Source organism: Prionailurus bengalensis, chromosome A1, assembly GCF_016509475.1.
Source record: "Prionailurus bengalensis isolate Pbe53 chromosome A1, Fcat_Pben_1.1_paternal_pri, whole genome shotgun sequence".
Taxonomy (NCBI): domain Eukaryota; kingdom Metazoa; phylum Chordata; class Mammalia; order Carnivora; family Felidae; genus Prionailurus; species Prionailurus bengalensis.
Genome location: NC_057343.1, coordinates 201,270,041 through 201,292,980, shown reverse-complemented (window position 1 = coordinate 201,292,980; position 22,940 = coordinate 201,270,041). Strand labels below are relative to the sequence as shown.

The 22,940-nt window shown below is 36.0% G+C and overlaps 1 protein-coding gene across 1 annotated transcript in view; it reads left to right on the top strand.

Annotated features, from left to right (window-relative positions):
• The window catches only part of ITGA1 (integrin subunit alpha 1), a 159,815-nt gene that overhangs the window by 53,465 nt on the left and 83,410 nt on the right, over positions 1–22,940 (top strand). Inside the window, exons 2-6 of the mRNA XM_043598743.1 lie at positions 4,581–4,701; positions 17,784–17,896; positions 20,503–20,591; positions 20,697–20,808; positions 21,426–21,553. Of these exons, the coding sequence (XP_043454678.1) occupies positions 4,581–4,701; positions 17,784–17,896; positions 20,503–20,591; positions 20,697–20,808; positions 21,426–21,553 (563 nt within the window). The remainder of the gene's footprint in view (positions 1–4,580; positions 4,702–17,783; positions 17,897–20,502; positions 20,592–20,696; positions 20,809–21,425; positions 21,554–22,940) is intronic.

Below are 22,940 nucleotides of genomic sequence, written 5' to 3'. Positions count from 1 at the left end.
GCTATTAAATGCTTCAGTCTGGATATTACTAGATCAGAATTTCTGGACCACCCTGTGAAAGACAGACTTTTTTCATTAAGAAGCAAAAAAATCAAACAGGCTGCAGTGACTTTTCTTGGAACTCAGAGGATGTGTGGAGGAAGAAGGTCTTCTTTGACCAGAGAGTCGATGCCCTTGGGAGATGCCCAGACTTTGCCCCCTTCATTCAGCTTTTCCTGCCAGTCCTTATCCTCAAATAATCCAAAGCTACAAGATGATTAAGAGCCCTCATGGCCCATTTGAGAGTTCTCTTGACCTAGATTATTATTTTTACTTTTATTAATCTGACCACCTCAATAGCACTGTTGTCATGGAACGTCTGTGATTTGACCTCAGAAGACAAATGTTGAAGTCCTGTCTCTGCCACTAACACAGCCTAATGTTAGGCCAATCACTTTATCCCTCTGAGCTCCAGTTTCCTAACACACAAGAAAAGAATAGTCACTGCTGTTTTGCCTAACCTTCACAGTTTATTGTCTAGCTCAATACCTTTTTTATATGAAAATGTTTCTAAGTGGCAAAATGTTTATAAGCAGAAAATACCATACGATTGTAGGTTACTTCTCCCCTCTCTTCCTCTCTTTTTTCTCTTTCTCTCATTTAGTTGTCTTACAAATCAAATTCCATCCTGGGGCAAAGAAATTGTGCAAAATGATTTTTTTTTAACAAGAGGTACCCTTCAAAACTAACAATCTCATCTTCTTCCTCATTTTTCTTCCTTCTCATAGTCCGTAGATATATTAGGTATATAACACATACAGCCATATTTGAAAGAGAGCAAGCCTTTCTATTTGTTTTCTACCTAAACATGAATGTTTTGACTGAAGTCCCTCATGATGCTTTATCTAGAGCTCTGTAGCCATGACTTCTCTCCTCATTCCAATCTTTCTCCTTATCCCCAGTTCCCTAGCTATGACCACTCTAGAAGGGCCTCTTCCCCAATTTTGCCCCTCAGGAGATGTAATTACATGAACTAATAGTAGCCTCTCTTCTAGACCCATATTTGCATCACCTTCTATCCCTTTTCAGTTTTAGGGATAAGATGTAGATATTGAATTCAGGTGAATGTTTGGGAATCCTGGGGAAACGTGGGCAAATTTCTCCGCTATCCTGAGCCTCTGACTCTCCATTTGTACAGTGGTGATAATAACACTGTTTCATTGTAGGCCCTGGGACAAATTATATGAGAAGGAGCATGTGAAGAGCAACACATAATAAGTATGCAATGTTGTGCTTATTAAGGGAAAAATCCCCCTTTTGCTGCTGCATGGAAATCAGAATTTCATTTTGACATCTGACTATTGTCTATGTTTTATTTCCCATCATTTTCATCTTATATGACTGCTTAAGCCACCTCAGTTTTGTTTTGTTTTTGTTTTTGTTTTTTGGCTTTGATGGAGAATAAGTATGATTTTTGCTTTACCTCTGGTACAGAAAGTTCCAAGACAACTTAGTATAACAAAATGAACATCGAACTCAAAGTCACGAGAAGCTTTCACTGTTTATGTGCTCCTTTAAATCAAAAGAACAAGATGTAAACTATTTTTTTTTATGTCATCTCCTGTGCTTCAGGCTCCTTTGTGGCTTAGCAAACTTGAAAGAGACTGATTTACGATCACTTTGGGCAAATTGCCTGTAGAATTCTGAGGACAGGAAATGAAGAAAAAAAAAGTGCAGCACACACCCCCGGACATTCCACACAACATGTGGAATAAACAGGCCTAAAAAGGAAACCAAAAGCTCTTGGTCTTATATTGAGGAGTATCATGAATGGCCTTTGGGACAACATACAGTAAGGATAATAAACTTCTGGAAAAATACTTCAAGAGGGGTGAACTTGACCCTGATTAAAGATAATCTCCCCCACCCCCGCCTTTTGTCTAAAGGATGGTGAATACTTTTAAGTTAGGTAAATTATGTTACCTGTATCAACATTATGAAAGAGGGGTACCATATTATAGACTTGTTCCTCTCAAACCTTCACAGGAATCGGACTTTCTGGGGATCTTGTGGGGATGGAGACAGTGATTCAGGAAATCTGAATGGAACCTGAGATTCTGGATCCCTCACAAGCTCTGGGTGATACAAATGCTACTGGTCTGCAGGCCAGTTGTTTCTCCATCATCTTCAACAACATTCTTGGTGGTGGTGTTCTGGTCCTTATCTACGGAAGAGTGAGTTTCACCCAGGACAATTTTGGTCCCAGGGGAATTTGGCAGTGTCTGGAGACACTTTTGATCTTCACAATGCAAGCAGTACTACTGGCATCATGTGGACAAGGACAACACATGCTGCTACAATACACAGGATAGACTTTCATAACAAAGAATTTTCTGACTCTAAATGTCAATAGCACTAGAGATGAGAAATCCTGTTGTAGACATACTACTTTGTGTATCTCTCATATCAAAAATAATCTTAGGGCACGTGGGTGGCTCAGTCAACTTTGGTTCAGGTCATGATCTCATAGCTCATGAGTTCAAGCCACACATCGGGCTGTATGCTGACAGATCAGAGCCTTGGAGTCTACTTCAGATTCTCTCTCTCTCTCTCTCTCTCTCTCTCTCTCTCTCTCTCTGTCTCCTCCCCACTTGGAGTCTGTGTCTCACTCTCTTTCTCAAATATAAATATTTAAGAATTTAAAAAAATGATCTATTAAAAATTTTAAAAATAAATAAACCAGTGAGAGATAGGTAGGAGACTAAATAGTCTGGAGTAGAGTGAACTGTGTTTAAAACTGTCTTCAAATATATGAAAGGCAATTACGCAGAAGATGGTAACCAGCTGTTCTTCATCACACTTGAAGTATGAGCAGGAAATGTACATAAATGGACCTATGCTACCCATCCATTCTTTTTCTGAATTTTCCACGCCAGCCAGGCAAATCTCTCTATGATATTGTAACCATATTTGTCCCATTTTGCTTCTTACTACTTGCAGAAACCCTCCCAAATCCTTGGGACATATTTTCTTCACACTGCCAAGTTGACTTTCTCCCTCCCTTTAAAAATCTAACTGGAAAATTTCCATCTCCATTAAGTCTTTCTGAACTAAAATGAAGCAGTTGCCAGTTCACTTCTAACTTCAACTGGTACACTTTCTCCTTCAATGTGTTCATTCTACAAATATGTTATTGCCCATCTGTGTACAAGGAACTGTGCTAGATTGGGGGAAGGGATAAGAAAGATGAGTAAGAGAGTCTCTGCTTTTAAGAATTTTCTAATCTTGGAGAAGAAAACCACACACAGATAATTACAATGTAAATAAAATAGTATTTAATAATTATTTTCATGAGAGATATTTAAAAGATGAAAGAGAATGGTTTAGTAGTTAAAAGATTATTTCCAGTTGGAAAAATCAAGGACAACTTTATAAATTGGTATACATAAGTATCCTTTTTCATAAACAAGTATATATAAATATCTTTTTTTTTAAGGACAAAATTTTCTATAAATTAGGTACAACCCTGGGCAAAAAAAGAACTTAATAATGTTAAAATTTGAAGATAATAAATTAGAGTATAGAATGAGTTTGAGTCTGAATTTAGACTATATTTATGAAAGACTTTATAATGAGTAAGAAAAGAGAATTTTTCAGGATATGTGTAGCTATATCATGATTTTAACAAAGGACAGTGAATTTAATCACCTCTGAATGTATTTTATGATGCTTTGTAATTTTATAAGGGAGTGCTCTTTGGAAAGAATTCTTAATTTCATCTAGGAGGGGAATACTTTGTGATTTCACAAGTATACTTTAAAAACTAGTACCAAACATGGAATTTGGCACCATTCAGAACCCTTTTTAGGAGAGAGTCTCACTTGTAAAGTGTTTTCATTACCTGAACTACAAGGAAAGGGAAGAGAATTAGCCCTCATTGAATATCTAATATGTGCCAGGCACTGAGTAAACTCTAGCTATGTCATCTAATTTAGATATATCATCGACGGCAACCTATGTGTTTATCACCACCGACAACACTTTAAGGGGATTCTAGCATATTGATTGAGAGGGATGTAGAGCAAATCTCAGGCCTGTTTAGGAAGCCATTTCTGGGTGAAGACAATCAGCTTGCTTTTCCTTTGGAAGCAGCAAGGAGAAAGCTTCCTGTCCTGAGGATTTAAATGGTGATACTTGCGTAGTCAAAACAGGAAAATGAAGTTGTTTACATTTCATTAGTGCCATGATTCCCTGTAGGGCTCATTACTGGAAAGCTATCCGTAACTCCCATTAGGCACAAATAAGCATGACTTTCTGCCAGCTCTCTGACACATCCTGAAATCACAAGGTTTGGGAATGGTATAGCTACTGAATTACTATAGGATTTTGTTCGAATGTCAGTACTTGAATTCTTTAGCCATGATATTGTTTAAAGTCAGTAATGCGGTTAATATCATAGACCTTTCTTGCAGTTCTCATTTTTTTGAACATCATCGCTCTTTTTAATAAGAGCACAGTTTTTAATCATGTCTTCCATAATTCAAAACATGATGGAATCTTAGTTAACTCTGTGTAACTGGACTTTTTTTTCCCTCTTAAAGTTGTTTTAGGCTTCTGCGTATCATTCAATGTTGATGTGAAAAATTCAATGACCTTCAGTGGTCCAGTGGAAGACATGTTTGGATATACTGTTCAACAATATGAAAATGAAGAAGGAAAATGGTAAGCTGGTTGATTTTGTTGTGTTGTTTTTTAATTTTCTTCTAAGATAATGGAAAATCTTATTTAGCTACAGTCTGTTTTATGAATGAGACTTCAACAGAATGAATTATGTATGGTAGAAAATGCAGTCTTAATCATTCGGTAATGGAAACTGACCCAGTTAAAAAAAAAAAAAAAGGAAAATTCCTTGGCAATATTAAAGGAAGTGGTTAGTGATTTCTAAGCCTGTGTTGACCTCAAAGAAGGTCCTTGTCCAAAACAGTCATTGTTCTGTAATTATGTTATTCTGACAAGGGTTCTTTGATTGTTCTCATTTTAGAATAGCTAAAATTCAGCTGCAAGTATTGGGAGCCAGATGAGATCCCAATGAGATCGAAAGGGTTAATATCACAAAATATTATTGGACTAATTTTTTGGTGATTTGCTGACCTACTGAGTTTGATTTATGGTTCATAATGAACTTTACTGAATTTCTTTTACACACTTTTAAACCCTTTGATAATAGTTCATTTCACTTTAGGTATGACTTTTAAACCACATTTAACTTGTTGAAAATTACACAAAATTAATATTAAAGCTCTTTTGCTGTATACTTAACGTAATTTTTAGTGTTCCTTTTTTAAATTGGAACTTATAGGAAAAAAAGACCAAGAATTTGTTAAACTTTGCTTCAGTTTAATAACTTAAAGTAAATTAAATTATTCTAGTAACTAAAAGAATAAACAAAGAAGGATTTATATCTCCTAGGAAAACAGTAATCAATCACTCTACTATATTTCACAAATAAAAAGATATGGATTTTTGATGTTTCACTTTATCTTTTACAGTTAATTTGATCATAATTTCCCCAAAATGATCAATAGTAAGAACTTGAGTTCTCACATTTTCTATGTACAAATATTATATCCTAGGTACAAACTAGAATTTTTGGAAGCATTTCAGTCTCTACTTTCCTTACAAATATCTTAGGTGAGAAATCTAATAATAGAGTATGAATTATATGTTCTCTGTCCTTCCATCCTGTACTCTCACTTACTTACCACTCCATCCCCACCCCTTCTAAGGTTAAATGGGAAAAGTCATCGCTCTAGACACCAATTTTATTCTGCTGGCATTATGCCTGCAATTCCAGGACCTCTGCTTCTCAGAGATTAATGTGAGCGGGCGGAGCTTCTCCTTGGACATAAGCTATAACAAACTGAAACTCAGTATATATTTTTCTTTAAAAAGCTTAACTTTTAAATAAAATATATATGAAAGTCACTTTTCAGTAATTACTATTAGTCACATAAATTTTAAAGAGAAATATAACAGGGGCACCTGGGTGGCTCGGTTAGTTAAATGTCCAACTTCATCTCAGGTCATGATCTCGTGGTTTGTGAGATGGGTTTGTCAAGGTTTGTCAAGGGTTTGTTAAGCCCCGCATCAGGCTCTGTGCTGACAACTCAAAGCCTGGAGCCTGCTTCAGATTCTGTGTCTCCCTCTCTCTCTGCCCCTCTCCCGCTCACACTCTGACTCTCTGTCTCTCTGTCTCTCTGTCTCTCTCTCTCTCTCTGTCTGAAAAATAAATAAACATTAACAATTGTTTTTAAATAAAGAGAAATATAACAAATAACAAGCCTTAAAGACTTAAACAACTTACTTAAAATGAACTTAAGGAGACTCAAAATTTTTTAACCTATTTTATGAAAGTCTGATTTTCATGTTCTGTTGTGAGGAAATCCCTTAAACTTACTCTATTATCTAGTCCAGGCTCCCTGATTTTAGGGCAATGTGTTATCAGCAGTCCTTAGTTACCTGAATGAATCTTAGTAGAGTAATAAAGGTTCATATTTCTCCCCAGTAATAAAGAGTTCATCAAATGGTACACCCATTTGATCTCTTTAGTTTCTTTCTGTCCCTAATTATAAGCCCATCCTATTGTGAGTTTTCCGCCTTCTACATTCTTGAATCTCTTTCAAGATACCTGTAAAATAAAAAAACAGGAAAATGCAAAATCAGGCTGAATGGAGGCCTGATGTCATGAATTTGTCTTTGAAGAAGGTGAATGTGTAGATGAGTAAAGGAAGACAGCCAAACCATCATTTGGAAAGAAACAAGAGTGCACAGAGTAGATAGGAAAATAAGGTTGGGGTGGGGGACTTGCGGGGGGGGGGGGATGTTGCTAATGGCCTTTCTGAATGAGCCTACACTGAATTGAATTTTAGACAAACCATTCAGAATTTTGTACACACATGTGAGATAATGTTAGTAATAATATATTAACTTTTTTTTTAGGTTAGAGATCGTGCCTTATACATTTTGCTTTCTTGATGAAATATAGCTTGTCTATGTACAAATGTTTGTTGGTGGGTTATTTAGAGTTTTTCTTTAGCCATAGCATAAACTATGGGCCAATCAAGCAACAAGTACTTATGTAATACATCCCATGTGTCTAGCTTATGCTACATTCTATGGAGATATAAGACAAATACAAAGTTTATAACCTAATAGAGGGCTCATATTTAATAATTAGAAATAAAGAATAGTGCTAATCAGTATAATAAAGACTGTAAAATCAATGGGAGTTAAAAGAAGGAGGAAGTGATTCTTGACTCTTGAGCTGAGTCTTGAAAGATGATTTAACTTTTAATAAGAGAAGAAGCAATGCCACTCTAATCTGGGAAGCCACATAAGCAGGGACATAGATTTGAGAAGTGAGTGTGTTGGTAAGCAAAAAGGACTGACATTGGGAGAGTAGAGGGGAAAGGGTAATGGCAGACCTTAGAAGCCAGACGAAGAAACTTGGACCTAAGTACAGACATTAAGAATCATTTACGATGGGCGTTGAGGAGGGCACTTGTTGGGATGAGCGCTGGACGTTGTATATAAGCCAATTTGACAATAAATTATATTTTAAAAGGGCAAAAAAAAGAACCATTTATGAAACTTGGTTTAGGAAATCACATAATATTACATTTAAATAATTGGATTGGAGAAAAAAGTGCCTGAAAGCTGGGGAATCTATAGGCAAGCAAGAATAGCAATCTGGTGCTTAACAGATGAGGTCCCAAGCTAGGTTAGAGAGAACTGGAATGAAAAAAAAGTGTAGGCAAGATAAATTTAGATGAACCATCAAAGCCTGGTGGAAGTTTGGAAGTGTCCAATGAAGGTGTAGGAGGAATCAAACATATTCCAAGATTTCTACACTGGATGGTTGGAAAATGGGTAGTCATTCAGAGACAAATGTACACAAAAGGGAAAATAAGTTTTATCAGGAAGTTGGTAAGTATGGTTTTAAATGGTTTGAGTAATGTCGTTGGAAACTTGAAATGGAATATAGATAAGAGGGAGAAGTTAATATATTGGAGGAAATATTTAGAGAGCAAGGACTGGTTTTGCTTCCCACTTGCAACTCTGTGCATTACCCAGCATCTAGCACAGGGCCTTAAACATCATATACATTCAATGGTTATTTGTTGGCTGAACAACTTAATCTAGTATAACTCCCTGTTATCATTAATGAGAAAACAAACACACACACATGCAAAAATAATGTCAAAAATAGCTCTCTTAAGACTGTTATCAAAAACACAAAAGATAAGTGTTGGCAAGGAAGTGGGGAAAAGGGAATATCTGTGCACTGTTGGTGGGAATGTAAATTGCAGCCACTATGGAAAATAGTATAGAGGTTCCTCAGAAAATTAAAAATAGAACCACGCTATGATCCAGCTGTCTGGGTAAATATACAAAATAAATGGAATCAGGATCTTGAAAAGATATCTGCACACCTATGTTCATTGCAGCATTATTTGCAATAATTAAGACTTGAAAGCAATCTAAAAGTCCATTGATGGATGAATAGATTTTTGAGATGTGTCATATACATACAATTGAATATTATTCAGTCTTAAAAAAAGAAGGAAATCTTGCCATTTAAGACAACATGGATGAACTTGGAGGACATTTTGCTAAGTGAGATAAACCAGACACAGAACAAATACTACATAATCTCATCTTTATGAGGAATCTAAAATGGTCAGACTCCTAGAAGTCGAGTGTAGAATGGTGACTACCAGGAGCTTAGAGGAGGGGAAAACAAAGTATTTGTCAAAGGGTACAAAGTTTCAGTTATGCAAGATGAATAAATACTAGAGATTTACTGTACAACACAGTGCCTGTAGTTAACAATACTGTATTATATACTTAAAAATTGGCTAAGGTAGATCTTAGGTTAAGTGTTCTTATCACAAAATACTAATAATGATAATAACTAAAGAGAGTTGGAGGAAACTTTTGGAGGCTATGGATATGTTTATGCCATAGACTGTGGTGATAGTTTTACAGGTGTATACTTGTCTCCAAACTCATCAAGTTGTATACATTAAGTACGTACAACTTTTAATATGTCAACCATACTTCAATAAAGGATTTGTTTTTGTTTTTTGTAAGTGACTTCCACAGGGAAATGTAACTACTCAGGGCCAGAGCTGAAAATAGAACTCCTGTCTCTCCACTCCTAGGCTGGTGCTTTTTTTTCTTTATTAGAACTATATTAAAAAGTAAGTGCTGATAATAACAATCTTTGCAGTTTTAGACTTTATGTATTAGTATACACGTGAGAGTTTGTGAGCATTTGAATGTATAAGAATGTCAGATAATTTAATTCCACTTTGACGTTCCATGTCTACAATGATCTTATATAAAAGGTGTGAAATACCAGAGTAACAAAAGCAGTGTGAATTTAAAAGTAAGCAAACTACAAAAATCTAAATGTCCAAACCTTGAAGGATGGCATTGTAGCAGCCTATTGTTCTAAAGGGATCCAGGCATTGGTAATGTGAAATAAATTTTAGAAACATCTTTGGATATTCTGTAAACGTTTATAAAATCAGACAGGGTGCATACTTACTTTAAGAAATGGACTATGGAATAGATGTCATATTTGGGAGAATATGAGTTTTGTTATTCAGTTTTTCTCCGGAGGTGGGCACCTTCATAAATCATATTTACTACTCAGGTTTTGGAAGCCCATCAACCTCAGATTTTTAAAAAAATCACCCTGACCCATATTACATCTTGGTTGAAGTATGCCTAAAGAAGGAAGACTTGTTGGTACATTATAAGTGCAGTCTGTGCATGTGAAAGCCTTACTTTAATCCTTGGAAAGAATTAACAGTTAACAGGAAAGGCAGCCTTATGCCCTCTTTACCTTTCAGAAGTTGACCGTGACATGTAATTTACTTTATCTTTGGCTCAGAAAACCACATGTTTTCTCAGTAGCAGAACACATTATATCTCTGATTAAGATCAGCCGTTGTTCATTATGAGATGAAACATCCAAGTAATTGCAATGTGGTTCAGAAAAATTCACAAAGAACACAATTAGTTTAATAATTTTCTTTGAAGAGAAGAAACTTAAATGTGCTCCGCATTGCACAAGCTTTCCAGATTTAGTGGTAATCACCAGTATGGCAAAGTTTCTGCCAAATGGGAAAGTACAAGATGTTGGGTCTCAGGGCTTTCCACTCTGTGGCTCCTTTGCTTCATTCCTTTTAATATGTGCATCAGCCCTTTTAACTGCTGTTCCAGCAACCATTCAGTGGCTTCAGTGGGGGCTTCAGTGACTTCAGTGGGCCTATCTCTCAAAGTAGGCTTTCATGAAGAAGATTCCTTCCTAGCCAATCCTCCATCCAATATATATCAAAATATGTTGGCTTTGTGCCTTTCCCCTATGATGCCAGGTAAGGTTTACTAAGGAACTCGTGTGATTGATGTTGTTTCTGTTGTATGTGTGTTTTAAGTAAAGCCTATTCAGGCTTGGCGTAAAAAGACTTTTCAAGGGTTCTATCACGTTTTCTCTTACAACTTTAATGTAATATTTATTTTGCATTGTTTATAATATCTTCTGAAGTTGAATTTTTCTCCTTGCTAAACTTGTCATTTCTTTGGCTCACCCCATTTCCACCCCTCTACCTTTCATGACTGAAAGCACTGCAGATAATGGGTCCACTATATAACTTCATTCTCTAAGATGACCAAACACTCCATTCATTAAAAAAAAAAAAAAAAAGCCTGGTGGGTACTTGGCACTCTGATAGTTGCTTTGGCTTGGACATCAAAAAAGAGTTAGGTGAAAGGAATATTCATGAAATAATGTAAATACGAGACAACAATCTCTAGAAAACTATCTTTTACAGAGAAAAAAAATAAATATGGAGCAGAGACGTCACAGACCAGCTACTCTTCAAATAAATAAAATAATGATCGTAATGACAAGAATGACTATATGAATAGCAAACATTTCTCAGGTTACTAAATTTTATTACGATTGGACCTTTTTCATGGAGAAGAACAGAGTATAGAGTGAACTTTTAGAATGAGTGAAGGAGAATTAGAATTAGTCATTGTAGAGTGAGTGTAGAGAGAATTATTTCCCACACTTTGATGATCTTCGAGTTGACGAGGTGTTTCTCTAGAGGTCAGTAATGAGATCCAGAACATTCTTTAATTTTAGTCCTCTTACTCTGCACACAGATCATGGCAATGGAAATGCATTTGCCATGAAAAAAACCAAAAATCTAATAGAAATAAAATCTAATGAGCTAAAGCAAACTTGCATTAAAATTTAAAATAACAATATCCATAGTTCATGATACAATGTGCTTTGAGTCTTCACATTTGACCCTGTGGGTTTCAGCAGATATCATTGTTACCATCCTCATTTTCTAGACAGGAAACTGGCACTCTGAGAACGAACTGCCAAAGGTTTTATATAGCAAGTATGTGTCAGGGCCAGGATGTAGAACTACAGCCTTCTGACTTTCAGCCAATTCTGTCCTGTAACAACAAGGATTCTCTGGAACCTTGACCTGTAGAAATGCCCCCTGTCTTGTGCAAAGGCATCTGTGGCATTCTGCCTGTGCAAAATATTCAGCCTGTAAAATGGAGAAGACTTCACAATTAGGACTTCTTGGCCTGTTACATGAGTCATAAATTGCCAGGTCTGCCTTATTCAGATTCTTAGAGCTTTTGACACAGTCTTATTTGTTCACTTCACTTGAGTGCTATTTTGTTTCTGGAACTGTTATAGGCATTAAGGGTATATAAGTGAACAAAATAAGATGACAGTTCCTGCTGTTGTAAAGGTTGTATTGTATTGGGGAAGGAAGGAGCAAAACATAAATCATAAACTTAATAAACAGGTAGGTCAGAATCTGATAAGTATGCAAGAAAAAAATATAGCAAGATAATGGGAATTGAGAAGGCTGGAGATTCCTGAAATTCCATAAACACTATGCTGATACTTTTCTAGGATCTTGTTATTTTTATATAGCGTGGGAAAAGTGAGACTTAATTTAGGATTAAGTAGTGAATAGACCTGCAGGCTTGATGTCAGAACAAATAGCTCCTAGGAAAACACACAAACTTGTTTTATATCCTATTCCTGCTAACCCATTCTTCACCCTGCATCCCAGCTTTCACACCCCCTGTCTGAATCCTGGGCTTCTACACAACCACTTTCTGAGCTCTCACTCCTCAGTGCTTGCTTATCCAGAATACACAATAGGACATGTTTCCAGTTGCTATTTCCAGGGATCACCATACTCTAGGAGCTTTCTGTTGCCTCAGACATTAAATATAAACCACAGAGCCTTATCTTTAAGGTCTGCTTCTTACCACTCTCAGCCTCTCTGCTCCGGTTTATGCAGCAGCTTCACACTGTGTTCCAACCACCTGTGCTTCCTCATCACCTTGGTTTTAAAAGCCGTCACTCTTCTGTCTCCACCTTTTTTTCCTGAGCTATCCATGATCTCTCTCCTGTTTTAGAGTTTACAGTAACTTTATTATTAACATGCTGTTCAGAACTCACTTTTTACTGGGGCACCTGGGAGGCTCAGTCAGTTTTGCGTCCCACTCTTGATTTCTGCTCAGGTCATTATCTCATGGTCTGTGGGGTTTAAGCCCCTGTCAGCCTCTGTGCTGACAGCCTGACATTCTCTGTCTCCATCTCTCTCTGCTCCTCCCCAGCTTGTGCATGCACGCTCTTTCTCTCTGTCAAAAATGAACTTTAAAAAATAAAAAAATTTAAAAAAGAATTCACTTTTCATCAATTGTCCTAAATTTCCCCCACTTAATGGTACATTTTCTAAACTAATCAGCACTCCTCTACACACTAATAATTTGCTCTATTTGGATGATGGAATCTTAGAGTTGGAAGTGTCTTTGGAGGCCTGTCCTATAACTACACTAGAAACAACTTCCAGAACATCCCTGACCTTATCTTGGCCTGAGGGGCTGCATGACTGGCCTACGTATGCCCTGACAGTTTAAATCTTCATTACTCTTCACAAGCCCACCACCCTACTACCTCTGTCCCTAAATTTCATGTTTCTACTATTTTCCAAAGAAAGAAGGGAGGAAGGAAGGGAAGAGAGGAAGGAAGCAAGAAGGGAGGGAGGGAGGGAGGGAGGGAGGGAGGGAGGAAGAAAGGAAGGAAGGAAGGAAGGAAGGAAGGAAGGAAGGAAGGAAGGAAGCAGGAAGGGAGGAAGGAAGGGAGGGACGGGCCCAAGGTTAAAACTTTATCCTCCCTTCCTGTTTCACTTATCTCTTGCTCATAGCAAATCATCTCAAAACTTAATGAGTTAAAACAATAATTTATATTGTTTCTCAAGATTTTGAGGACTGCATAGGTGGGAACTGCATGAGTGCTCATCTGGTACCTCACTTGGGGCTAGAGGGCCCAAGACGATTTAACTCACATGCCTGGCAGTCCGTGCTGTCAGCTGAAACATTGCTTCTCCTCCATGTTGCCTCTCCTTCTCCTCCATTAGGCTAAACTGGGCTTCTTCACAGTGTGTGGTCTTAGATTTCCAAAAAGAGTGAAGTGGAATCTGTAATACATTCTTTAAAATTATTGAAGTATGGTTGACATGTAATGTTACATTAGCTTCAGGTGTACAATGTATTGATTTCACAATTCTATACATTACTCATGCCTTTGGAGTCACAGTGTCTCTATTTCGACTGCCTTCTATTTATCAACTAAGTCCCAGTTCCAACAAGAGGCAAAACAGATTCTGCATTAATGAAGGGCAGTGAAGGACAATGTCACATTGCAAAAGTGAAAAAAATTCCAAGCAATCTACCACAGTTTCAAACCTCTGGATACTGGGCCACCCAGATCCCTGCCTAGGGAATCCATGGCCTTTCCTCATTTCTAAGACAAATTTGTCCTTCTGGATCCACACTTTCTACCAGCTCAGGGGATCTCTTTTCTCTTCTGTAATATTGGCCTTTCTCTTGTTACTAGCTTTTTCTTAAGATAATTTATCCATATCCAGATGCCTTCCATAATAAATTTAAATCCACCTCAAACCCTTAATGGTTTGCCTGAAAAAAAGAAACCCACACACATTGGCATGACCCATCTCCCTCATTTTTAGCAAAACTCTTGAACTGAAGTCTGCTCTACACTCCCATTCTTTATTTTCTTCCCTCTTTGGCTTTTGTGATACCACTGTTTTCTGATTGTCTCTCTCCTTCTCTGGACACTGCTACTAGTTTTCTTCCTTTGCTCATTAAAATCTTAAGTGCTATTTTTTTTTCCTTTAGCTCTCTTACTCTGTACTCTCTTAAGGCAATAGCATTTACTCTTAGCACCTGAACCATGCTCATAGAATGCTCACATATGTTCCATGTAGTTTCTGAGATGGTCCCCAGCAAGACTGAGCCCAGAAGCCTACAGAAGTTAGCACATTATCAGTGCATTCTATTGGCCTTTCTTCCTTCCCTCTATCATTTTCCCTATCAACACATTTGTTTGTGCTTTGAATTGACTCCCCTAAATCTACCTGCACCAACGTCCTTGTCGAGGGTCTGCTTTTGGGGGAACTCAAACTAAGACAGCTGATAGTCTAAGTATTTGTAGAATTGGTTCTCCTTTCCTCTCCACTTCCTAAATTCAGATCCTCCTTTCTCGTCTGGGTCGAGAAACCCCTACTTTCACTCTCTGAGTCTAATTTGCCCCTTTCCCAAAAATGTATTCATGACACTGCAAGCAAACAAGCTTCATAAAGCAGTTGATCATATCACATCCCTCTTTAAAGCACTGGTGGTTCCCAACTCTCCCCTTCATATAATAAATCTAAAATTCTTAAACTAGACTATCAGAACATTCCTGATCTAGACTCTATTTAGCTTGACAGTTTTGACTTCTACTCCAGCTACCCTGAGCTATTTGAATTATCAAAGGAGCTGTTTCTCCTTGCTTCTAATACCTTGCTGAAGTTGCACCAAGTTCTGACCTATTGAGTATTATAATAATCCATTTATGGTTTTGCTTCCCCCCTAAGTTTTAAACAATCTAAAAACCATTGTGTTTGATCCATTTCATATCCACAGGGCCTGATGTAAATGCTGGGTATATAGAATGTTCTTAATAAACATTGATCAATCTATGTAGCCTCAACTTAAATATTTTCCAAATAGTAGGCTCACTACTTTTCTTCAAATTGTTTTAACTCTAAAACTAATTTAATCAATCATGTTATAAAAATCTTTAAAAATTTCGGAGAAAGAACACTAACCATAATGTCCTTAATGTAATTTGGTTTTTGGTGAACTCCTTTTTAACCTATGTGGATTTTTTTAAGTTTATTTATTTTGAGAGAGAGAGAGAGAGAGAGCAAGTGGGGAAGGGGCAGAGAGAGAGGGAGAGGGAGAATCCCAAGCTGACCCAGCACTGTCAGCGTAGAGCCCAATGTGGGGCTCGATCCCACAAATTGTGAGATCATTACCTGAAGCAAAATCAGGAGTCAGATGCTTAACCGACTGAGCCACCCAGGCACCCCTAATCTATGTTTTACATTGAGTAGTCCTGTCAGCTGAAAAAGTCATCATCATCATCATCATCATCATCAACAACCAACATTTAAATAGCATATACAATGAACTAAATTTTATATACATTAACTCATTCAGATTTTGTGATGATACTGTGAGGTAGGTACTCTTGTTATTTCTATTTTAGAGATGAAGAAACAAAGATAAGTGATTTGTCCTAAATCATACAACTAAGTAAATGACAAAAACATGATTTGAATTTGTGAAGTCTGGCTCCAAAGTTCATGCTATATTTAATGGAGAGGATTAAGTTATTTGGTATATGGAAAGCACTTAGAACAATATCTGGCATAAGGTATAAATTTAATAAATGCTAGCTATAATTATCATTGCTATTATGATGAATATATTGAATATAATTTGGTATCTTTCACTTTGAATTGTCATAGTTTTTCACTAAATTAGGTAGATTTTTACTTTGAATTGGGTCATAAATATTTTTAATACTACCATGCAATCTTATTAGCTGTTGTGTTTTATGACTGAAATATTGTATAGAATGTCTCTGCAATAATTAGTTCTTGCTGTTGACCATATTTCTTTTAATCTTTCATATTATATATAACACTATGAGCATTATTTTTATGCATTAGCCTTTTTTCCCTTAATTTAGGCCATTTTTTAAGGATAAATTTCCAGAAGTAAGAATTATGCATTAAAAGGTTTAAACATTTTTATGGTTATTTATGCATATAAAGAATGGCTTTACAAAGGCATTACAATAACTATGTTTTAGGGAGTCTGTTCAATAATTCAGTATTTGCAATTGTTATAAAACACTTCTATTCGTACTAGCTTTACCCAAAGGATTCCCACAAAATAAGCCCCATCCCTTTCAATATGACAGAGTTTCAAATATTTATATATTTAAAAAAATATATTCCCTAAGTACCTACGCTTAGTTGACAGAACCTCTCGACTCTCCTTCAGATATTTTTTTTTTTGTATAGTAAACATCCCCAACTTTCCCTCAAGCATCTCTGGTCTGACAAAATTACCAGGCTCTTAACCATCTGAGTCATAGTCTCCTAAATACATTCCATTGTGCCTATGTCCCTCTTAATTTGGAGATTACAGACATGGTCTGACAGTGCAGAGCACAGAGGGGTGATCACTTTCCTTGACTAGGGCATCTATTTCCAGCAATGCAGCCTAAGGTCACATTAGCATTTTTTGGTACTGAAATACACGGTTGGCTCATGCTTACTTCCTATCAGCAAATCCCACATGTCTTTTTTACATGAATTCCTATTAAATCACATTGCCCACATCCTGTATTGATGTAGTTAAGTGAAGTTATTTACATAGGTTCTTACTAAACTTTAACTAGTTTATTAAGTTTCTTGTTCCAGAATGTTGTGACACTTCTGATTGTCCAAATAGGTATATTGATTTCCTTGACGCATACCTTTATGCTTTCTGTATCTTCACAAAAGTCATAAATAAAGATATATGCTAAGTACAGTCTTATGTACATAATTAACGTTCTTTGGTTTGCAGTGATCAGCATCTTTGTATATAGCTTTTCAGCCAGCAGCGAATCAGCAGCTGTGAATCCACCCAAGTGCCTTAACACTCAACTACATTCATTCATCCTATTACTGAAGATATCATAGGAGACCTTGTTAAATGGCTTCCTAGGACTAAAATAAATCATGATTATATTTTTTCATTAATTATTATTAAATTGATTTTATAATTCTGTCTGAAAAAACAGTAAGTGATTTTAACCTGGGGTCTCATAACTATCCTTATTTTTTAAGTGCTTACAAATTAGTACATACTAATATTAAATCTTATGATAATCAAATATTTAATTTCCCTGTGAAATTCTTAGTTCTTCCTAGGAAAAAGTCACTTATGCTACCATGTGTGTTTTATAAACTAATATAGCAGCAGACTTAACCAACAAGTATTGTTTCAGCCCCCAAATAAAAAATATAATAAAGTGATATATAATACAATAAATAAAATATTCTGAGATCTCTCTTCTATGTATTTTATGATTTTTTAATTCACATCACCTGCAATTTGGGGAAGAAACTCAGCTTATTTTCAATAGCATTGCATTACTAACATAGGGTAACTATAATTATGTCTATGAGAACTACTGTCATTGTCTTGGAACTAGTCATGAAATAACTAAAATAAATGTTTCTCTTTGTTCAAAAATGCTAACTGAGTTATTTAACTTCCAGGGTGCTTGTTGGCTCTCCTTTAGTTGGTCAACCCAAGAACAGAACTGGAGATGTCTATAAGTGTCCAGTTGGGAGAAGCAAACAATTACCTTGCGTAAAGTTGGATCTGCCTGGTATGTAAAGACTTTACATTAAAGCCTGATCCTAAATTATACTCAGTAGTTGCATTAAAAATAATTTTAACTCAATAAAATATGAGAAGAATCTATAAATGTTCTTCAATTCTTATCATTAAAATTCACATAAAATGACATCTTGATTCCGAACTTTAGAAATAAAAGAACTTTCTGAAAACCTGGCCCATTACATTGCTCCCACAAAATTTAATTGTTTGTTTGTTTGTTTGTTTGTAAAGAAAATAGCAGGGGCATTTTGGTGGCTCAGTTGGTTAAGTGTTCGACTTTGGTTTAGATCATGATCTCATGGCTCGTGAGTTTGAGCCCCGCGTTGGGCTCTGTGGTGACAGCTCAGAGCCTGGAGCCTGCTTCAGATTCTGTGTCTCCCTCTGTCTCTCTTCCTCTCTTCCTCTCTTTCTCTCTCTCTCTCTCAAAAATAAATAAACATTAAAAAAAATTTTTTTAATAAAATAGCAGAGAAGGAATTGTAGTACATGAATTCTTTTAAAGAGAATAGCACAAGGTAAATTCATATAGAAATGGATATATTTGATAGAAATATCACTATAATTAGAACATAACTAGAAAATTCCTGCTAGAATTATCCAAGACTTACAATTCAGTGTTCTATACAGTATTAAATGTATTAAAATAACACATACTTTAACGGTTTATTTCAAATATTCTATTTTTCAGTTCTCTTTTTTCAATTTCCTGTTTATTATGAACATTTTCCTTTACATTTATGAACATAGTTATAATAGCTGCTTTAATATCCTTGCCTGATAATTACAACATGTGGAATATCTCAACATCGCTTTCCATTTATTACCTTTCTCTTGAGATTGAGTCACATTTCCTTTTTTTTCTTATGTTTAGTAATTTTGGATTATGTCCTGGATTATACTTTTGAGTTATAAGTGTAGAGGTTCTAGATCTGTTATTTGCCTTTGAATAGTCTTAACTTTTTGTTTTAGCAGACAGTTTACTTGGCTGAACTCAATTTCTGAACTGCAGTGGGAAGCAGTTAAAATCTCCATTCAGTTCTTCTTGTTGTAGCTGAGCTGTTTGAAGTTTACTCTGCATATATATATACATTTCAAGTGCTTTAGATATTTGGACAGAGCATACGTGTGTATGTTAGAACTCTCTTTTTGTGGCTCTACTTTCCAAGATATACCCCTTCACTTTACAGCTTCTGTCATTACCCTAATTTCTGTCCTCTGTTTATTCAAAACAGTAAGACTTTGACTACTGTTTGAGGTTTAGCCATAGCTAGGACCTTCCCTTGGGGGAAAGCAAGCACATAAACAGGAAACTCAGCCAGTGCTAATCTCTTCTTGCAAGTATAGACTTCCCTCCACTTTCTGTCTGCTTTTGGTTGCTTTCTAGTGCCTTCAGATGGTTGTTTCTTTTTTCTTTTTTTTTTCCTTTTCTTAGAGTTATTTGCAAAAGACTTGTTCTAATAGGAGCTACTCCTTCATTACCAAAAACTATAATGGAGTTTTAACATTAGCGTGGAGATTTTAGCTGCATCGACAATAGTGGAGACATTTCTGCTGTGGTCCCTAACATCCCAATGTCCCAGCTCATCCTGGATCAACTCTAGTATAAAAAACTCTAATCCAGATTATTCAAGACCAGTGTAGATAATGGTCCAGTTCCAGGTGCTTTCAAGGCAAACCAGACTAAACTCTGGGACAAAGACCAATATACTCACATTAGGAAGACAGTGTGACCATTCAGGAATCTCTGCTTCCATTCCTCACTCTGCATCTGTAATGGTCTTAAGGTAGGAAAAACTTTTGGGCATGAAGAGTGAGGTAAATCTTTCTTGAACCTGAGTTTTGCCACTTTCAAATATTTCAGCACTCTGCTAAGCAAGGTTTAGAAAATTTTGATTTTCCTGCCCAGTCTTTTTTTTTTTTGTCTTTTTTCAATATGAATAAGTGGAACTTCCTGCCACTTTTGCCAGGTTGGCCTGCTTCAAGACCCAACATTCCCATCTGGAATGACAAATGGCATCCCTTCATTGTTTCTTTTACCCGAACTTCCTGACCACTACTCCTTCTTGCTCTAGTTTTCTTTGTACACTTCATGATGTCCCCATGATGGTGAAATCGATGTTCAAAATATATATTGGTGGGGTTTTTTCCTGCTCTACTACCCATTTTCCCTCTTCTTGTCAGAAGTGATGCTATATCATTGGCCATCTATAACATACAGATATAGCATGCAAGGTAAGTGTTTAAGTTTCCTTTATATATCTACAATATTATGAGGTTAAGTATTCTATTTGTTTTAATTAGCAAAAATGTGTGAAAGGCTGTCCCACATTTTCTCATTGCCCCACTAGCTCTGCATTCTTTTACAGTTCAGCAGAAGTATTTGAGACAGTTATCCAGACAACATTTCTGGGACATAAGCCAGGTTTTCAGCCTTAGCTTGTTCATTATATTCCTTAATAATACTTTGAAGACTATTTAGTTGAATCAAAAGAAAAATGTGCTATGATATGAACAAAGCAAATAGAATGTCCTAACGAGAAAGCACTTAATTTTACTTTGTTTTCCACCCTCATAAAAGTTTGTTTCTATTTTTAGTTAATACATCAATTCCCAATGTCACGGAAGTAAAGGAGAACATGACGTTTGGATCAACTTTAGTCACCAACCCACATGGAGGGTTTCTGGTAAGAAAGCAAGGAGTTAGTTAATGAGCCAAGAATGCCGTCATTGTAAGTCTTTATAAAATTTGTTATATAATTTTTAATCTTATGGTTTTAATTTTTTAAAAGGCATGTGGGCCCTTGTATGCCTATAGATGTGGACATTTACATTACACAACTGGAATCTGTTCTGATGTTAGCTCCACATTTCAAGTCGTGAACTCCATTGCTCCTGTACGAGGTACAGATTTTATGTGATGTTCTTACATGTTTGAAAAGTGTAAGCAGTGAATGAGACATATATATACACAGGAGCATACCAAAAAGCTTGAAGTATTTTCTCAGCTACCAGCATTACCAATTTAGGTAAATGTTTGCTTTGCCAATATATAACCAAACCCCACTGCTATTTTTGGACTTGATATTAGTGTAAATAACCTTTAACAAAGTCTTGTTTAAACATCATAGCTAAAGCTGTCACATTGTTTTTATTTAAAGAATGAGTCTCTTTGAAGAAAGTAATCTCACTTGAAATACACACAGAATGAGAACAGTTACATAAATTCATACTGAGAAAACTTCCAAAGATAATTCATACAATGTTAATTACAATTCAGTAGAGATGTTTTACTTGATAAGAATCCCAAACCCATTGCTATTGAATGTAATGGTATTTATCAACTTTATTTTTGTAAAACTACTTCTTTCTGATTATAGAAGCAATGTGTCCACCATGTAGACTACCAGCTTATCTTTTTTTAAAATGAGCCTATTTCAGCCATGAAAACACTTCATACACTTTCATACTATCTAAAAAGATAAACTCGAAATTTGCACAGTTGACTCCTTTTATTGCAGAATGCAGCACTCAACTGGACATAGTCATCGTGCTGGATGGCTCCAACAGTATTTATCCCTGGGAGAGTGTTACAGCTTTTTTAAATGACCTTCTTGAAAGAATGGATATTGGTCCTAAACAGACACAGGTATGTGGCTATGCATTTTGATTTCTGTTGTTCTAAAGATAAAAATGCATAGATTTTTAATAAAACAAAATATTCTGAACATAAATTAATCAATAAAGCTAATATTCAGGATGAATTTTATATTCCATATCCCTGTTTTTTCCTCCTGATGAAAGGGACATTACTGGCAGACCCTGTTATTTTCTAAACAGAAAATATAATGAAAGCTGCCATTTCTGATGCTCTTGAAAAATATCCCCTATAAATCATAATTGAATTCTTACTTATAAAGTAAGTGTAGCCAGCTTCGGTAATATCAGAACAGGGTTTCAGAATTTGTGGAAACTAATCTGACATCCCAAAGAACACATCACATTAAATCCCCTCTCTTATATTATACAAGTAAATTAGTAAGTGATCACAGGATATCGCTTAAAGACCATTTTTTCTCATCTTTAATAATTTCTTAAGCAAAATCCAAGTGCTCAATGCTTTAGCTACATTAAGCTGGATATTTTTTTTCTCCCCATGAGTATCTGTTTCTGAACACATTCCCTTTATTGCCATTAAATGAAGTGAAGCTTCTCACATGTTTCTCCCACTTTAGACACTGAATTTGGGTTTAATTAATCTAATGCTGATTAAATTTATACAGCCATATGGCTTAAAATACAGAGAAGACAGTGGATAACAGGCAAATTAAATGTCATAGTGAGGTCAGTGCCTTGAGAACAGGAATTAGCACTGGAGTCAGAGTCAAATGGTTGTTGCATGGTTTGGGGACTGCAGGAGAGCAAAGAAGATGTTAGATCTGCACCTGCAGACCAGTGTCTTTCCTTTTCTCTCTGAAGCTCTACTTTGGAGAAATTTCTGAGGCACTGAAAAAGTGGTCTGACTGCATTGTTTGCCACACCCACACCTGGTACAGGACATGACTACACACACACACACACACACACACACACACACACATGATATGCTTGTATATGCTTCTGTATATATATATATATATATACATATATATGTATATATATGCCTATAAATGTATGTATAGATAGATAGATAGATACACACACACACACACACACACACACACATTTACAAAATGAATTTCCCCTAAAGGATGGTAGTTAAAAATTGCAAAGTAGATGCAAACCTCAAAGTGAAATGTCATATGGCTGTGTTCCAAGGCTGAATAGGTGAGAGCTAGGTGAGGAGTAAGGCTTTGTATATCCTTCTGGACAATAAAGAACATCTTGAAATCAGTATAAAATTATTTGAAAAATAGACTTTTATGCATCACAAAAGGTAAATTTTCCTGGATGCAAGTTTCTCATCTGCAATTAGTCTTCCCAAGTGAATTACCAGAAGTTTGGTATCTCTTCTTGATACAGGGCATAAGGCAGCC